Source organism: Branchiostoma belcheri, unplaced genomic scaffold, assembly GCF_001625305.1.
Source record: "Branchiostoma belcheri isolate BF01 breed outbred unplaced genomic scaffold, Haploidv18h27 scaffold33, whole genome shotgun sequence".
NCBI classification, from domain to species: domain Eukaryota; kingdom Metazoa; phylum Chordata; class Leptocardii; order Amphioxiformes; family Branchiostomatidae; genus Branchiostoma; species Branchiostoma belcheri.
The window spans coordinates 1144985-1163676 of NW_017803943.1; the positions used below are offsets into that span (position 1 = coordinate 1144985).

At 40.9% G+C, this 18692-nt stretch overlaps 2 protein-coding genes across 3 annotated transcripts in view; both read left to right on the forward strand.

The window, feature by feature from the left end:
* The window catches only part of LOC109475173 (glycogen debranching enzyme-like), a 52710-nt gene extending 46165 nt beyond the window's left edge, over positions 1–6545 (forward strand). For both annotated transcript variants that reach the window (XM_019775707.1, XM_019775706.1), the window contains exons 25-30: positions 252–387; positions 754–1075; positions 1391–1488; positions 1799–1886; positions 2236–2372; positions 2935–6545. In XM_019775707.1, the coding sequence (XP_019631266.1) occupies positions 252–387; positions 754–1075; positions 1391–1488; positions 1799–1886; positions 2236–2372; positions 2935–3091 (938 nt within the window). In that variant the 3' untranslated portion in view covers positions 3092–6545. The remainder of the gene's footprint in view (positions 1–251; positions 388–753; positions 1076–1390; positions 1489–1798; positions 1887–2235; positions 2373–2934) is intronic.
* A 3988-nt stretch (positions 6546–10533) lies between these two features.
* LOC109475198 (hyccin-like) lies at positions 10534–16929 on the forward strand. The gene is made up of 12 exons (XM_019775780.1): positions 10534–10577; positions 11027–11101; positions 11911–12144; positions 12429–12473; positions 12742–12822; positions 13148–13269; positions 13565–13660; positions 13763–13882; positions 14318–14405; positions 15025–15199; positions 15636–16075; positions 16467–16929. The coding sequence occupies exons 2-12, from the start codon at positions 11045–11047 to the stop codon at positions 16608–16610; spliced, it is 1602 nt and encodes a 533-aa protein (XP_019631339.1). The 5' UTR covers positions 10534–10577; positions 11027–11044; the 3' UTR covers positions 16611–16929.
* The last annotated feature ends 1763 nt before the right edge of the window (positions 16930–18692 follow it).

The following is an 18692-nucleotide window of genomic DNA, read 5'->3' on the forward strand; positions in this document are numbered from 1 at the left end:
ATTTTAAACCAGTAATGTCTCACACCTGCTTACATTTTGATGTCTATCAGACATCTTCTTCAGAGCTTCTGACTGTAGTGCTGCTTCTTGTTCTTCAATGATCCAGTCAGAATCCCAGAGGAAAGTGTCTCATAGACATCAATACAAAATGTAAGCAGGAAAGAAAGCCCAAATTCCAGTATACTATTTTCTATACCAACTTGATGAAATTACTTTCAGAAGAGCTGAAGATGTTTTTTCTTGTTTCCCAGGGTTTAACGTGAATGCAGGTGTGGACTGGGAGACAGGATTTGTGTTTGGAGGCAACGAGCACAACTGTGGGACGTGGATGGACAAGATGGGGGAGTCAGAGATGGCAGGCAGCAAGGGCAAACCTGCTACACCCAGGTACGGAGAAGGGGCGAGATTTCCTCATCTTGGTGACACTGTGAGCACCATACATGCCTGTCCTTGGTGCTGAAAATTGTACATACATGCACATGCCTTTTTTACACAGCATATACCTGTCCTTGGTGCTGAACACTGTACACATTCAGAAAAAACATACATGTCCTTGGTGCTGAATACCATCCACACACAGGCAAACATACCTGTCCTTGGTGCTGAACACTATATGTTGAGATCTGAAACAAACCCTACTATTAACTGGAAATAAATAGAATCCAACCTGAATTTTAAATAAGAACATGGATATGCTGTGACCTATTTCTGACACATACGTGACCATAATCTTGTGTAACGTTATATTCTCAGGGATGGATCAGCAGTTGAAATCGTGGCCCTTTGCAAGTCCACACTAAGATGGTTGGTGGCCTTACACCAGAGCGGTGCCTACCCCTACGACGGCGTCTCGTTCCAAAAGGACGGGAAGGAAACCACGGTGACCTTCGCCGAGTGGGACGCGAAACTCCAGGAGAACTTTGAGAAGAAGTTCTGGGTTGCGTCGGAGCCGTATGAGGAAGAGGAGAGTCCTGGTCTGATCCACAGGAGAGGAATCTACAAGGACAGCGTAGGGGCGTCGTTTCCGTGGACAGACTACCAGCTCCGCCCTAACTTCTGTATTGCCATGGCAGTGGTGAGTAGTATAGGATGAGCCGTTAGAGGTAAATTTTGTGGAGGGACTACCAGCTCTGTCCTAACTTCTGTATTGCCATGGCAGTGGTGAGTAGTATAGGATGAGCTGTGAAAGGCACAAAATGATGGTGGATGACAATAAAGAGGTGCTGTAATGTTTCAAGAAAGTGTCTACAAGAAATGGCTCTCTCCCCCTCTCCTTCTCTCTCTTTCTATTTGGATAAATGTACATGTGCCAGTGTCATACAGTAGTCAATGTTTTGTTTGTTTGTCTGTGAAATTTCATGTACTCAAACTGACTTGTCCTTTATTTTAGGCACCAGAGCTGTTTACACCAGAGAGAGCCTGGAAAGCCCTTGAGATTGTGGAAACTGTCTTGCTTGGACCGCTTGGAGTGAAGACTCTGGACCCTAAGTAAGATGCTCTTTCTTACCTTTTATTGCAGATATTTCTAGTCACTCCTCTGCCTTTAAGCTAAGATCAAATGTAGGGTGTATATGTAACACTTCCCTCAAAACTTTTCTGCCCTTAAATGTTGTTTTTAGATGTGATGGATAAGGATTTGACACAAGTGGTAGCAAAAATAACGATTGTCATATTTTATGAAGCCTTTTGTGCCTTTTTTTCAACATTCAGTAATGCTTTCAGATTGTTCTTGTTGTTTCTTATCCACCAAATTGTGCAAACTATGTTGAAACGTTGGAAATGTTGATTTACGTTGCAGAGACTGGAAATATCGGGGAAACTACATCAACTCTGTGGACAGCCATGACATGGAGACTGCCAGGGGCTTCAACTATCACCAGGGACCGGTTAGTTCTCTCTTCCTCTTGGGCTTCAGCATGGTTTCTCAGACCACTGCTGCAAAAGACTCATTTTGTTTGTGGAATACTGTAACAGGTTACATTTTTCATACTTGAAACATCAATCTTTAGCATCATGATAGTTTTGTGGGTAATTACATGTAATTACTTCTGGTTACAGAAAGCATTGTTTTAGGTGCGTGGCTGAGTGTGTATTTTCTGTTTGCTTGAAGATTACAAACAAAATGAAGGTTGACAGCATCTGTGGTGACAGACGGTATTATTTTGTGTTGTTGCCCCCTACAGAAGTGGTTGTGGTTTGTTTGTTTGTTGATATTGAAGTTTGTTGTGTTGACAGGAGTGGCTGTGGCCGGTAGGTTACTTCCTGAGAGCCAAGCTGCATTTCTCCTCCCTGGTGGGCGGGGCCGACACCTTCTACAAGTGCATCGACAAGGTCAAGGTCACACTGTCCAACCATCACCAGGCCCTGCTCAAGTAAGCCATGTGTAGCTTCTGTTGCTTGATGCTTCATTGTTATCTGTCGTCATCGTTCACCATTCTAAAACTTGTAATTTCTGATCATCAATGATTGTGAGCCTTTCTTCTTACCTACTGCCCCTTCAGATTTTTTTAAAGATTGGATCATGAGAACCAAGGGATTAAATGGCTGTGTTCTTGACTGAAGATCTTCCTTCTAGACTGTTGACTGTACATTATTGTAGAATTCTCAGTGTCTTATGCTACTATGCTGTTCCTAGTCAGCTTTGTTGGCCACATTACACTGCGACAGTCACATTTGTCCTATCTAAACTATGATGAGAAGTCCCAAAAGAAGGCCTTAGAAACATACATTTCCACTTACCCTTTATTTCAATCTTGAAAATTCTTCTTGACCAGAAAGTCACAAGGGTTTGATACCCATGTAAGGAATGGCATTCCCATTTTCGAGCCTGTGTTTTTGAACTGCAACTATGATGGCAGGCCATGTAGTATTGCATACAGCATTCTTGGTTCATTTCCAGTATATTGACAGTTGTTTATGCTTGATTTTCCTCAGGTCACCGTGGAAGGGTCTGCCTGAGCTGACCAACGCGGAGGGCGCCTTCTGCAAAGATGGCTGCCCGACGCAGGCCTGGTCGGCGAGCACGATACTGGATGTCCTGTACGACATGGACAAGTTGGTCCGAGGAAACAACCAGACGAGCACGGTTTAACGCCGCAGACACGAGCAAATGTTTGATATTAGTGTTTCCAGTAAGGAAAGAAAATAAGGGAAAAAAAATTAAAGCGTTGCAGATGCTGTCAGCTAGTTTGCTGCCACTAGACATCCAGATACAGGGAGGCAGTCTTGTAAATTGGTGGGAGTTTTGATCTAGAATGCCTTTGGTCCAGAATACATATTAAACAGCGAATGTTTATCAGTGTTTCCAGTAAGGAAAGAAAATAAGACAAAGAAAATTAATCAAAAGCGTTGCAGACGCTGTCAGCTAGGTTGCTACCACTAGACATCCAGACAAAGGGAGGCAGTCTGACTTGTAAATTGGTGGGAGCTTTGATCTAGAATGCCTTTGGTCCAGAATACATATTAAACAGCGAATGTTTATCAGTGTTTCCAGTAAGGAAAGAAAATAAGAGAAAGAAAATTAATCAAAAGTGTTGCAGATGCTGTCAGCTAGTTTGCTGCCACTAGACATCCAGACAAAGGGAGGCAGTCTGACTTGAAATTGGTGGGAGCTAGAGTAGAATGCCTTTGGTCCAGAATACGTAAACAGTTGTAGTTAATTTGCAGAAACTACGTAGCAAAAGGAACAGAATTTTGGACTCTAATCTGTTGTCTTCCTATGAGTCAGTCATTTCGAGTAGTTTCATTTGTCTTGTCTGTTCAGGGTTTCAATGAAGATGCACCTCAGCTGCTGTAGATAGGAATGGTCATTATTGTTTCAACACTGTGTTATCCAAGGATTGAAATTGCATTGTAGAGAATTGGCACAAGACAATGTAAAGCCCCTGTCACACATTGCTGAATCCGGCTTCCAGAACACTGGCCAAACTCCCCCCAACCATGGCTAGGCTTAGGTCAGGCTAGGAGTAAGGTCGGCTGTAGTTGGCTGGTGTTCGGTGAGGTCGACTACTGTTTGGCAGCTGAATGCTTCAAACTGATTAAAACTTTTGGGTGTGGCCGGGACCGGGAGGTTCAGTCATGGTTGACTGGTGTCTGGGAGTAGGCCAGTAGTGTTCGCGTGTAGTTGGGGATCAAATTTGATTCAAATTTAACTCAAATTTGATTTGTGTAGAAAGGTAGGCATGGCCTAAATCTGGTCAGACTGCTCCCGAACTTAAGTCAGCCTTGCTTCGTTGGTGGTGGGGGGAATTTTCTGAATGTGTGACAGGGGCTTTAAAAATCTGGCTGAGATCTAAGGTAAGAGCTGCGTTTATTGCTCACTGAAGAATACGCAGTCATGAGATTATTGCAGTAAGACAGTTATATAGACTTGCAGTAAGGAATTGTTCTTTTCCTTCCACAAGTTTGTTGAATGTTATCTTCAAGTTGACTTCAGTCAAAAGAAGCGGTGTTGCTTCCAAGGACAAATTTCCTTCCTGCATACCTACATGTACCCATTGTAAAATTTAATGCCAGCAAAACTGAAGAGGCCGAGAGGTTTATAAGGAGTGCAATGTCTTTGTTAAGAAAGAAGAAAGCGCCATTGCTTATAGAAATTGAATTGAAAAAGGCTAGTTTAAGGCAATGAGTTTGTGACCAAGGATCTTTACTTGTGAAATAAGTTGTTGAGTAAGGCTAAACTGCTTGATATTGTTGTTGAACTTCTTCCTACTGGAAAACTAACAGACATCGGCATATGTTAACTTTGCATCTACAAGGCTTATACAAGTGACTTGTAATGCTGGACACAACAGGAGCTGACAAGTGTTTGACATTCACAACAAAAAATAATGCATTTTAAGAAGTGAATCACAAGAAATCATTCTGTAGTTGAAAGAGTATCTTATTTTATCCCATGTGGAACAAAAGTTAAATACAAAGACAGAAATTTAGACAATCCAATGCAGTTTTAATTTTTTTGTTGCTTTTGTTTTCCATGTACTAGTATTTTACCTCCGCATCGAAAATACGAAAAAAATTGAACTACTATTAATAATCAAAATTCAGATCAATGAACATCTGGCTATTTTAGATATGCAGTTGAGTAAACAAAACTAGTAAACTTTTGTCAAAAATTCTTAGAACGGAGACTTGATCAAGAAAATAGACATTCAAGAATTTGTGCCCGTTTTTGTACCTTCCCAAATCCGAGTGGCTTCCCCTTTTGTTCTGCTGAGTGAAACAAAAATTTAAATCCAAGATTTATCTGTCCTTAAATGAAAAGATGAAAAAGAAACTACTCAAAGTCTGTAATGTTAATCCAAGGTGCTTTAGAGCGTGCTTTTTCTGGGGAAAAAAAGGCGCAAACAAAATATGCTGCAGTAAATATTAGAGTTCAGCGATAGAAATTTGTATTAAAAAACATGAAAATTGAGAACTAACATTTAGAAGTAAATCATTTAGTTCCATGGAGGAGGAAAAACATAAAAATTTGTGCCCAATGTTACTGAACCAGCCCCTTCCTAAGGAAAGTTCATTCCCCATGCAAATTAAAGATGTTACTGAATGAGCCCTTTGTGCAAAAGTCTCCAAGTATGATTATGTAAATGTGAGAGTTGAATTTATGGAAAGTAGAAGCAAGAGAGATATCAGACAATATAAAAAAGAAGCTATTGTTAGATATACCTTTATATAGTATATGTACAGGTGAATTAATGTCTAGGAAAAGGAAAGTTTTGCAAGTTACAAAGTTTTGTTAATTGAGGTAATGCATTGAGCTGGTTTGTTGTTTAAGCTGGCCATTTTATTAGATCTAATGTGTACCCTATAAATTGTAGTGAAATGAGGAATGGGATGTGCCAAGTTGGGGAAAATTACATACAAATGCTGAATCTTTGCTTGGTATTGAATCTATATTTTACTTAGTGATACTGACTTTAGGTAACTGTGACACTCTTTGTCAAATTCATCTGAAAGCGACTCTTTTCCCAAAAAGAGTCGATTTAGAAAGCAGGTGACACTCATGTTCACAAATATTATAACAATATTGAACAATCAGTTTTTCTTTGGGAACAAAATTAAAATGTACTTTTCAAAAGTGGAAAAAAGTTCTCTGGATTTTTTTTTAATAAACAGTGGGTGATTTTATAAATTGATTGGCAAATAAGTAGTGCAGGACTTTGTTTGGTATAATTACCATACATGTATTTTCGTAAAGAATTTTGTCTAATTTTGTCTTTTAGCATGATAAACCCCCCATTTGGCACACTCCCATACTCCAACTTTCTTCAAGCAGATGTTGGGTAGAAAGGTTTTTTTTTTACTTCCATGACTTCTGTAACAGCCACAACCCCAACAGCAGTAGACAATATTGTGATTTTCCACCCAACATCTGCTTGGAGATTTTTCTCTCCCACTCCTACTCATCCACTGGTGTCACAGTTGTACGGGTTTTCTGCACTGTCAGTAACTTCAAGCTGCTACGTTGTGATTGTTTTATACCATAGTTTTGTAGCTACATGATATTGGATGTGGCTTTGGGACATAGAATTAAACTATGGAACATGTTACACTCTATAGTCTTTGCCTCGTTATTACTGCTGAGATGGAAGTATTGTTTTGGGTGGTGTTGGTTTGGTGGAAATTTGTATTGTATGTTGCATGAAACAGCAGAGTAAGTACTAGTATGTCATTCAATCGTATGACTATGAAAAGTAATCCCTTCTATGATGTAATTCAATCAGGTATTTTTAGCTATGCCTATGGAAATAAATTTGCATGGATGGTAAGAGGTGTTATATATAATACTATCCTGTCCACAGGCCTAATACATTTATCTCAGAGAACCCAAAACAATTTCCAATTATTTATCACACTATCTTAATCCTCCACACAGAAAGAAATCCTGTTTTTTTTAAATTTTATATTATGTGTCTGACATATTTCCTCGTTTAAATTCTTCCCTCCGAAACCCGGTCATTTTATTGCCATTAATACGTCAGCCACAGGTAAATGTGACCCTGCAGTTTGGAGACAAATCGCTAGAGGCCACTGCTACACGGTACATCTGTCGGATAGTGTCAATACGTTTCACCGGCGTCAGGACGCTTTGCAGTGAATGGAACGCATATTTCCAACTCTAACCCTAATCATAACTTCAATTCTAACCATAGCGATTACCAAAACAACGGCTAAAAACATGGGACGGCTAAACATAACAGGAAATGTTGCTGTGAGTGACTTTATTTAGTATTTTGTACAAAAGTTCATCACAAAGGGGAGTGTGAAACTGCACTACTACACTTACGTCATAGTTCCGTCAGCCTGCAGTTTGTAGACAAATCGCCAGAGGCCACTGCTACACGGTCCATTGGCCAGGTTTCGTCCTGACGTTTCGCCGACGTCAGGACGTTTTGCAGTCAAGGGAAGGACTATTTCTTACTCTAACACTAATTAATTCTAACAATAGCGATAATCATGGCAACAAAATTTCAGCTAAAAAATGGGACGGCAAACCATAATAGGAAACCGCAATTTCGGCGGCGTTTTCGGGAATGTTGCTACGAAGTGTATGGCTGAGTCAGCTGATACAAGCCATCACTTCATTTTAGATGATCTCACGGCAAAGCAGCCTGTACAAGGCTTGGCCGCAAGGCCACGGTCAGTTAACATTCGATCCTTCTGAATCGCCCCAAAGTCAGGCTGTTCCAGACTACCAGATCCTTCTGAAAATCCGTACGGTCAAGCCTGTTCCTGGTGCTGACCTTGGTGCTGATCAAGAGGCCTGGAGAGTACGGCTTGAAAGGAGTTTGATGGGGGTGCTTATGCTTGCAATTGTCTGCTCTGTTTACTCGGTGTAGGGAGGGTCGGTGGTCTTCAAATCCCGCTAAATTACAGCACATTATATATATATACATATATAAAAAATACTCCAAAACGTGACCAATTCTACCGTGTCGCGCACCAAGCACAACCGGGCCGCCATGTTTGTTTACATGTTCGGCGATGTTGAATAGTAAAAGTAGCGTCTCTTTCGTAGCAATATTCCCGAAAACGCCGCCGAAATTGCGGTTTCCTGTTATGGTTTGCCGTCCCATGTTTTAGCTGAAATTTTGTTGTTATGATTATCGCTATTGTTAGAATTAATGTGTTAGAGTGTGAAATAGTCGTTCCCTTGACTGCAAAACTATGGTTGTATAGCCCAGTCAAAAGCTAATTACACTGTAATTTGACAAAATACACTGTATTTTTGACCGAAAACAGTGTATTACAAAGAAAACAGTGTATTGCAGGCAGATTACACTGTAATAGACAAATACGGCGTTTGTAAGACAGAATACAGTGTATCTGAGGAATTCACTGTATCGCAGCCAGTACACTGTAACGTCCCTCCAATACACTGTAACGCCTCTCCAATACAGCGTAAAAGTCAATACACTGTGACGCCCCTCCAATACAGTGTAACAGTCACGACAGTACACTGTGATGGCTCTAATACAGTGTTACACTGTAATGGGATACGCTGTAATGATCCCTACAGTGTAATAGACTCAATACACTGTTATGATCTCATTACACTGTAATAATGCTCAATACACTGTAACAAGAAATACGGATGGAACCTTGCAGTACCGCTTCATTCCGCCAGTCAGAATGCAAGCACAGGGGGACTTGGGGATCACCAGGCGTGCTTGTGCTTACGTACGTACACGCGTTTACAGTTTACAGTACCCGCGTTTACAGTTTACAGTACCCGCGTTTACAGTACACGTGTTTACAGTACCCGCGTTAACAGTAAACGCGTTTATAGTACCCACGTTTACAGTAAACGCGTTTACAGTTTACAGTTCAGGCAGTTACCGTACACGCGTTTACAGTACCCGCGTTTACAGTTTACAGTACCAGCGTTTACAGTTCACGCGTTTACAGTACCAGCGTTTACAGTACACGCGTTTACAGTACACGCGTTTACAGTTTACAGTACCAGCGTTTACAGTTCACGCGTTTACAGTACCCGCGTTTACAGTACACGCGTTTACAGTACACGCGTTTACAGTACCCGTGTTTACAGTACACGCGTTTACACTACACGCGTTTACACCAACGCGTTTACACCACACGCGTTTACAGTACACGCGTTTACAGTACACGCGTTTACAGTACACGCGTTTACAGTACACGCGTTTACACCACACGCGTTTACACCACACGCGTTTACAGTACACGCGTTTACAGTACACGCGTTTACAGTACCCGTGTTTACAGTACACGCGTTTACACCACACGCGTTTACACCACACGCGTTAACAGCACACGCGTTTACAGTACACGCGTTTACAGTACACGCGTTTACAGTACACGCGTTTACCGTACACGCGTTTACAGTACACGCGTTTACAGTTTACAGTACATGCGTAACAGTAAACGCATTTACAGCGCACGCGTTTACAGTACACGCGTTTACAGTACACGCGTTTACAGTAACGCGTTTACAGTACACGCGTTTACAGTACACGCGTTTACAGTACACGCGTTTACAGTACACGCGTTTACAGTACACGCGTTTACAGTACACGCGTTTACAGTACACGCGTTTACAGTACACGCGTTTACAATACACGCGTTTACAGTACCCGCGTTTACAGTACACGCGTTTACAGCACACGCGTTTACAGCACACGCGTTTACAGTACACGCGTTTACACCACACGCGTTTACACCACACGCGTTTACACCACACGCGTTTACAGTACACGCGTTTACAGCACACGCGTTTACAGTAAACGCGTTTACAGTACACGCTTTTACAGTACACGCGTTTACACCACACGCGTTTACACCACACGCGTTTACACCACACGCGTTTACAGTACACGCGTTTACAGTACACGCGTTTACAGTACACGCGTTTACAGTACACGATACAGTGGATTCCTCAGATACACTGTATTCTGTCTTACAAACGCCGTATTTGTCTATTACAGTGTAATCTGCCTGCAATACACTGTTTTCTTTGTAATACACTGTTTTCGGTCAAAAATACAGTGTATTTTGTCAAATTACAGTGTAATTAACTTTTGACTGGGCTATACAACCATAAAAACCTGGCCCATGGACCGTGTAGCAGTGGCCTCTAGCGATTTGTCTCCAAACTGCAGGGTCACATTTACCTGTGGCTGACGTAACTATGACGTAACTGTAGTAGTGCAGTTGCACACTCCCCTTTGTGATGAACCTTTGTACAAAATACTAAATAAAGTCACTCACAGCAACATTTCCTGTTATGTTTAGCCGTCCCATTTTTAGCCGTTGTTATGGTTATCGCTATGGTCAGAATTGAAGTTAATGATTAGGAAATATGCGCCCCATTCACTGCAAAGCGCCCTGACGTCGGTGAAACGTATTGACACCATTTAAACGTATTAACCATCCAGCAGATGTACCGTGTAGCAGTGGCCTCTAGCGATTTGTCTCCAAACTGCAGGGTCACATTTCCCTGCCGACAGTTTGTACCTAAACCGCTAGGTCGCGCTAATGTACTGTCAGTCAGGGTGCGTCAAGGTGGTCAAAGGTCACGAAGGAACCTTGCCCCCTTCCAGGTGAGTTGACGAGGTGAAATCCTCCTTAGTAGTCCTCTGTGCCGCTGCTGAGAGGCGGGGAGCTTCTAGGGAGAGAGATTTAAGGTAAACGCTGCCATAGAAGTACGCATTAGTCCACGGATAACGTTAATTTGCTGTCGGATTTCAAATTCGTGGGTGGGAGGGGGGCGTGGATGTTTCGGTGTAAACTAAAATCTCATAATCTCATTTTCTGCCAATCTGGTAAAATTCTAAAATATGAGCGGGGAATAGTCGTTGATTAGGCTACTAAAACTTGTTGTAAAGCTATCATCATGAAAGCCGATGAGTTGAGAGGTCGAAATTTGCGTTTTTCACGATCTAGTCAATTCTACGAAGATCTGAAAATATTATTGGACCCAATTATGCATGTTTAAAAATCTGGTTACGTTGTAAAGTGTCATCAGTCACTGATTTTGTCACCATTCCAGGGAGATCTGTCCAGCATAATGGTTGCCATGGAGACAGTGTCAAAGGTCATCAAATCCTGGCTTGTGGAGTACAAGGTTAGGAGCAAAAATATTTTGCTGATATTGACATTTACTGCCATTTCTTAGCACATTTTTCTCATCATTTGAAAGCCCAAATATTTCATAGCCCAAATATCAGCTGCCCTTAATTTCTGGTGCCACCAATAAATAGCTACTTGTAAATCCATCCTGTGATACAAAACAAGCAACCGTTTTCCGTCAGATTTTTGCCTCACAGATATCAGTGTTCTATGGGAAAGGGTTGGTTCAACTTACTATATTCTAAAAATAACCAGAAAATTGACTTTGCAAATATACTGAGTAGTTTACTGCCCATTACATCTACACTAGGTGCCTTTAAATGAAACTGTCCTTTAAAGCACTGTCAATGACAGTGTTCTCACAGGGCCAGAGACAGGAGGGAGTGGCTGATACCGGATGCTGCCATATATTCCCTGATCCTCAGACATGAGGATGGGACTAGATAAACAGGGGTTTTTCTAGAAAAATTTAGCATGAGGGAGCAGATCGCAAGCATGGCAAGGAACGAAGCGACCGAGGGGGGATTTTTTAATAAGAGTAACACAGTTTGTAATGCTAGAATGCATTGTTGTATTGTTTTTACATCTTTACTGGAAAAAGATCATTTTGAGAAAGACTGGTGTGTAAGTAGCCACATAGTGTTCAATTTGAAAATTGGTATGAGGGAGCTGGCTGGTTACATGAGGGAGCAGCTCCCCTATTCCCCTGTTTAGTAAAACCCCTGAATTTTTTTTAAAGGTAAAGCCTAAAGGTAAAGCACTGTCAATTAAAAACAAGTTGTATTTGATCCTGGCATTCTACAGTCAGTGGTGAGCCTACAGGATGGAGAGTATGTCTCCAAACTACACAACAACAAGGAGCTGACGGCAGCGCTGTATAAAGTCTTACACCAGGAGAGTGAGCTGCTGAACGAAGTCTGCCCTCAGCTGTTTGACTACTTCCGCAGCGGACACAAAGGACTGTACCAGTTCACACTACAGTTTACACCTGCTCTCATTGGACATTATCTACTTAGCATGGCTAACAAGGAAAGAACGGTCAGTATGACATAATTATGCAGGGTTTGAAATCCTAAATATTTATTCATACCCACCTGGTTCAGGTACTAGTAACTTTGAAAATTGCCTGCGCCAGACAAACGTTATACCTACACTACCCAGACTTTGAGATATATGGATCATACTAAAAAACTGGTTTGAAGTTTAATCCTTAATTGTGTACCATTGTGTTGGAATATTTAGTTTAGAATCATAATATAATACAATAGACACAGATGAAAAAAAACAAACATCCATGAGTCATATTCATATTGTCCATACAGATGAGTGGAAGAGTGGAGGCCTTGCTTTTGGGAATGTACAACTTGGTGAGTACTAGTAACTAGAAAATTTCACTGGAAAGCTTAGTGTCTTTTTGTGTGTGTGTATATGGAGGTTATCAGATCATTATCCTCCAGAGCAACACAAAACAAAACATAACTGACAGCTATGCTTTCCAGAAAGTTTATTTTCCAAAGCTTAAGGTGATATCATTCTAAGCTCACGAGCTGTTATACCTATGGCTTCTCTGCGGATGACTGGGAATGAGTGTATGACATATGTATACTGACCTCAATGATGTAACTGTTCTTGTAGGAGGCTGTTGACTCTGGAGGCCAGCCCACCAGTAAAGTCTTCACTGTCCCGACCATGGCCAAACCTTCACTGTACCACGAGGTGAGTCTCAACACTCATCAATTTCTGTAGTGCAGATCTTCCATCACCAGCTTTTGCCAGCACGGAACGTCAAGTTATCTTGCATTCATGTTTGTGCCTCTCTGGCAATGCAAGCCATATGGCAGTACAGCTTTTTAAAAATCCCGAGTTTGGCTTTATCGATGAATGAAAGAAAAAACAAAGCAATATATAGGACAACTGCACACTTTCGTTTTAGGTAAATATAACTAATGCATTGGAAATAATGTAAAATTTGGTCAGGGATTCTAAATCGTGTAATTTTGCATGTAAAAGGCATGTTTTGTTGTATTTGTCCCATTTCTAGCCTGTGAACCTGGCGTCCATGGCTCTCACTGAGACAGCGCTCTCCAGACATGAACAGCAAGAGGTCCACGCCACGCTGTCTGCACCCCACCCCTACCTGGAGGCTGTTACAGCACATAACAGGTACAGCTACCTGTAGCTTGGTACAGGACATAACAGGCACAGCTAGCCTCGTGCAGCATGTAACATGTACAGCTAGCATTAAATGTAGTCTGGTATAGCACATAAAAGGTATAGCTAGCTTGGTACAGCACATACAAGGTACAGCTACACGTGTAGCCTAGTACAGGACATACAAGGTATAGCTAGCCTGGTACAGCACATAACAGGTATAGCTAGCCTGGTACAGCATATAACAGGTATAGCTAGCTTGGTACGGCACATACATGTAACATGCAGTTATTTTTGTTTTCCCCAGACTGAGTATGCTGACTTACGTACTGAGCAGGTACAATGCAGATATCGTGAACATGCCGTCTGACTCCAAACTTTCACTCTGCCAAGTGGCATCAAGGTAAGGCTTATTTGGAGAACCAACAAATCAAATTGGTCATTAGTTATGATTGATGATATACAGGTTCATTTACAATTTGTACATGTAACTCTAATCTTTCAGACTGTGTACTAACAACCTACGAGGCAGCCACAGTTCCAGTAGTGAAGACGGACCTGAACCCAGAGTGCCGCTGTCGTCTGCATTTCTGGTGGAAATCCTCGCAGGCCTGTATCAGACACTGTGAGTCAGCTTACTTTCAATTTGTGTTACTGTACAGTAGTTCCAATGCACCCTTCTTAAGCTAACAATTAGTATATTGACCTGAGTTTTCCTTTGTTTTCTATAAACAGGAAAACTTTCTTGAAGTGTTTTTTTTTATGATGTTCCTTTTTTTTCTTGTTAGTGTAACTTGAACTCGGAAAAAAGGAAAAAAGAAGGAAAAAAGGGAGCAAATTTCTGGAAAGCGTCTTATTAAAGACATTTTGTTTCAGATTCTTTCATGAACCACAGACACCAACATACTTCTGATGGGAAGTTTTCCATAGTATGATACATATGAAATTTAATACCATACGAAGAAACCATGCCCTGAATATCATTTGGCATTCAATATATACAACAAATCTCCTTTAATTTTCTTGTTTTAAAAAGCAGTTGTTATAAACTGTCCATCAGGTATACAGGACATTCAGAGGCGGCACGGCAGGCAGTTGAGGATGTCTCTCAGAGGGCCAGATATGAACTCTTCCCAGAGGCTACTATGGTAGGTACAGCTGGACAACGCAAATTTCACATATCTGCCTCCCTGAAAAAATCCATCTAAATAAATCTGCAGTGCAGTGTCCTCCAGTATACTGTAAGTCACTTTACATTTGCGGTACTTTAATACCGGTAATCATGTTTTTTTGTCACTTCTGTGCCGCAAATTTATCATTACTGCAAACAAATAATTTGCCAGCTTTCTTTCTTCTGCACCTGCCGCCATGACATATAGTTCTGCAAACATGTCCATTTTTACCTGCAAAGTTGCAGATTGTTTAATTTTTCTCCTGCAATATTGAAAATGTCTCTGCAAAATGCAGACTGCAGGTGGGTATTTCTAACACTACTTTACTTTATTGAAATTGCAACAATGCAATATACGCGGAACAGAGGCAGCTGTTGCTGGTGTTGTGTCCCGCACATAGAAACGAATACTAGACAGACAATACTCATTTTCACTTGAGTCTAGTGGGGAAAGTCGTGTAAAGTGCCTTTCCCAAGGGCACAAGATCGGTGGCATGTCAGGACTCGAACCCGGGACCTCTTGATTCCGAGACGCGCATGCTGCCGTTGCGCCACACGACCCCATTTCTAACACTGATAACTGTACCGTTCCGTAGATGAGTAACGCCATCATGGCGTCCATGAAGCGAGAGACGCCGTGTCCGGACACCCCGCTGGTTACGACCATCTACAGCCCGCCTTCCTCCCCGCAGCTCCCGCGTACAAGCTCGCCCGCACGAGTCACCTCGGGAAACCTCCGCAAGTACAGCATCCGACGCAAACCTATAGAAGGTACGCTTCGGTTGTTTCTGAATTTGCTACCCTATCTTAACCCTATTTTTGTAATTTCATTATAGATTTTCACGAAAATTTATTTGAAAGTAGCATGTACTGTACTGGTGTGAACTGCTGAAGATTTCTCAAATTTTGGTACTGAATTTAAAAGTAAAACTTTCCCACACTCAGAAAATAATTTCTGTTGTAGCAGCATGAATGCCACGAAAATTCTGGATATTTGAATGAGTGAGTGAGTGAGTGAGTGAGTGAGTGAGTGAGTGAGTGAGTGAATGAGTGAGTGAGTGAGTGAGTAAATGAATGGTTAACTGTACTAACAAAAGCGTTTTGCACATCATTCCAATCAACATAATAGGTTTGAAGGCTCACTGGTAATACAGTTACTGAGTTAGTACAACTACTTATAAGTAAAAAAATGTCTTTTTTTTTTCAGACGTTCTTGACGACAAACTCCAGACTAATGTAGCAGTTGATGGACATGTCAGCAGCAATACAGCAAGTCCTGGTAAAAAGGGGAAAACTTCTGGCACTGACAAGGGGCTGGAGAGAAAAGGCAGTGACAAAACTAGCGAGAAGAAATCAGACGACTCCGCAAAAGGATCCAAAAAGGACAAAGACGGGAAAGACAGCGAGTCGTCATCACAGAGAGTTGTTTTTAAAGACATTCTTAAGAGAGCGGAAAGTAAAGTACAAGCAATGACGTCTTCTAAGGAAGAGAAGAAAGTGGAAGAGGTCAAGGGAGAGGCAGAAGGAACAGAGAGTGATGGAGGGAATGATAAGGTTGGGGAGGAGACAGGAGCCATGGAAATGGAGATAATGAGTAGTGCTTCTGTACAGGGGCAAGATGCAACATCAGTTTCTGCTGAACAACAGGTAAATGTTAAGAGTTTTTTTATTCGAATGAAAGCTCATCTGTGTTTGGCAGAATGCATAGTTGAAAAGTTCAAACTTTGTTCAAATGACTCGAGGCCAGGGACACCAGGACTTGCATGGCATAAGTCAAGTCCAATACAAAAAGGAGAACTCTGACAAAGGTTGACAAGTTTGATTGAAAATTCATGTGAGTTCTTCTTTTTGTGTTGGAGAAAGTTTAAACTTTTCAACAAGAAAACACTCACATGAATTTTCAAGATTTCAAAATTTTTTAAATTCTTGATGGAAAAATTTCATGGTGGCTAGGACACTGAAGTATTGGGTTGTGTTACCGACTTTGCAAAGATGAAGTTCAAAACTAACCCTATAATAACTTTTTTTACCTCTGCAGAAGGCTAACCAGGGAAAACCAGCCATCAAACCAGCCAGCCATTCCAGGCAGCTGGTCTCCTCCCCCAGCAAGGGTCCGCCTCTCTCCCCACATCTCTTCTCACAGATTAATGAGTACATTGACTCTGAAGACGTCAGTAATTAATGTAGAACGTATATATACATGTGTAAGGCCTGGGGAAAAATGTTGCAACAACAGTGGCCATGTGGTCCTTATGCAGAGGTGGTCACTAGAACAGGTTTGAATGTGAGGGCAAAATGTTAATGTTATGTCATTGCAACCAAAAAGCAGACTGATACAGAATATTATATTGTAAATATGGGATGTATCATATTGATCATGGTAGTCATAATGATTGTGTTGCATGGAATTGCATGTGCTGTGTAATTGTATGAACTGTAGTAAGGCCACACCAATTTAATTTGTTGGTTCTCGGATTTTTTCAGAAAAAATATGAAGCGACAGGGCGAAAAAAAATAAAATAAAAACAGGTCTAGGCATCCTATTATAGGCTTAAATGCTACAAAATGAGCCATGAAGTCAACACAAAAGGCTGGGTTAAAATTTAAACATTGAATTTTGAACTTTTAATCAAACCACTGCAATGATAGATGGGAAAACTGTAACAACTAGGAAGAAAAGGACTTTCCTCAACTGTTGGGGGGCAAAACATGAGCATTTTTCAGTTGATTCAGGACCAGAATCAATTTTTTTTTTGCAAATCAGAAAAAAACGAAGAGGCGAATCCGAGAACCAACAAATTAAATTGGTGTGGCCTAAGAAGCACTCACCATTCCATGTTCACCATTTGTAGATGCAATGTTACTGTTTCCCCCATATTATATGAATCAATAGACGTGTCAATTGTAACCAGCACTTGGAATGCTGTAATATTTATTTATTGAAACTGTATGCAACAGTGCTACCCAACTGACACTAGGCACCCAAGCACATGTACAAATTACATTGAAGATGACATAGAACATAATGATCATATTTGATATTAGATGTCTTGGGTATTATATGAATTTGAACAGCCACCTCGCTGATTGGTTGAGCCAAGCCTTCTTATTAAAGAGTTATGGTCAGCTATTGCTACTGTCTCATCTTAAATGTGTGTGATAATGTTAAATTTATTACCAGTTGTTTGGAATAAGCCACAAACACATGTTTCAATCAATTCTAACTTTATTCTCATGATATGATGATGACCTTCAAAGAGAGAAATTTCATTCTAACCTCTAGAAATTGAATTTAAAAGTCTGGTTTGAAAGTAGATATGTAAAGAAGAGAGAGAGAATGAATAAATGGTCTGTTTTACAAACAAACAAACAAACAAACATTTCACAGCTTCTTGACTGAATTGCACGCCCCTTTAAGAATTCTTCATTACTCTCAAATTACTTTTTATTAACGTTACAATAAAAAAATTCAAGAACAAAAAAGATTAACATTACAAAGTGCAGTGTTTGTTAAATTATTTAGGTCGGTCTCATAAGTCATATCTTATGGAACATTCTGGTTGGTTTCAGGTCAAGTCCTTCAAAAATACACCTGTGCTACAGGTACTTAAAATTTAGTCTACCAAGTGACATATGCATGGTTGACAGCACTTTTGGCATGGCATCCCAAGGCCGAAACCGGCCCTGCATACCAGGAATTTTCTCGCAAAATACCTTTCTTATTGGCAAAGCAGTTTGAGCGACTTTTATTTATACTTTCCGGCCAAAAAATCCGCTGTATCAAAGGGGGATGACCAAGGTTTTCCGGTCTATACACAAACTGACCTGGATAGCCAGTCTGCCGTTTTCTGGCTTTTGTGACAAAAATTTGACAAAAATCCTGATACATACGAAAATTTTGAACATAATTTCGCATTTCTTTGAAGATTTGTAGACCGTTTTTGGCACGGAGAGCGTTTAAAGGCATTTCTTGAGCCACCTGTTTAGGCTTTGACGCATTAGGAGTTTGACCCCCTATTATGGAGTGGTTTAGTCTACCAGAACTTCCGGTTTAGCGTGTTGGTCATCTAGGTTGTATCAATGCGCCGAAGTGAACAGTCGTGCCTTTTAAAATTGAGTTAAAAATCAAGCTATGGTCAAGTTCATGCAATAACTCCGTATATAGATGAATACAAACATGATAGGGTGTTTATTCTATGCTGTATTTTGTATGTAAGTATTTGTTTATTTCCTAGTACCAGTAGGACTAACTTCTGCGGAAGTT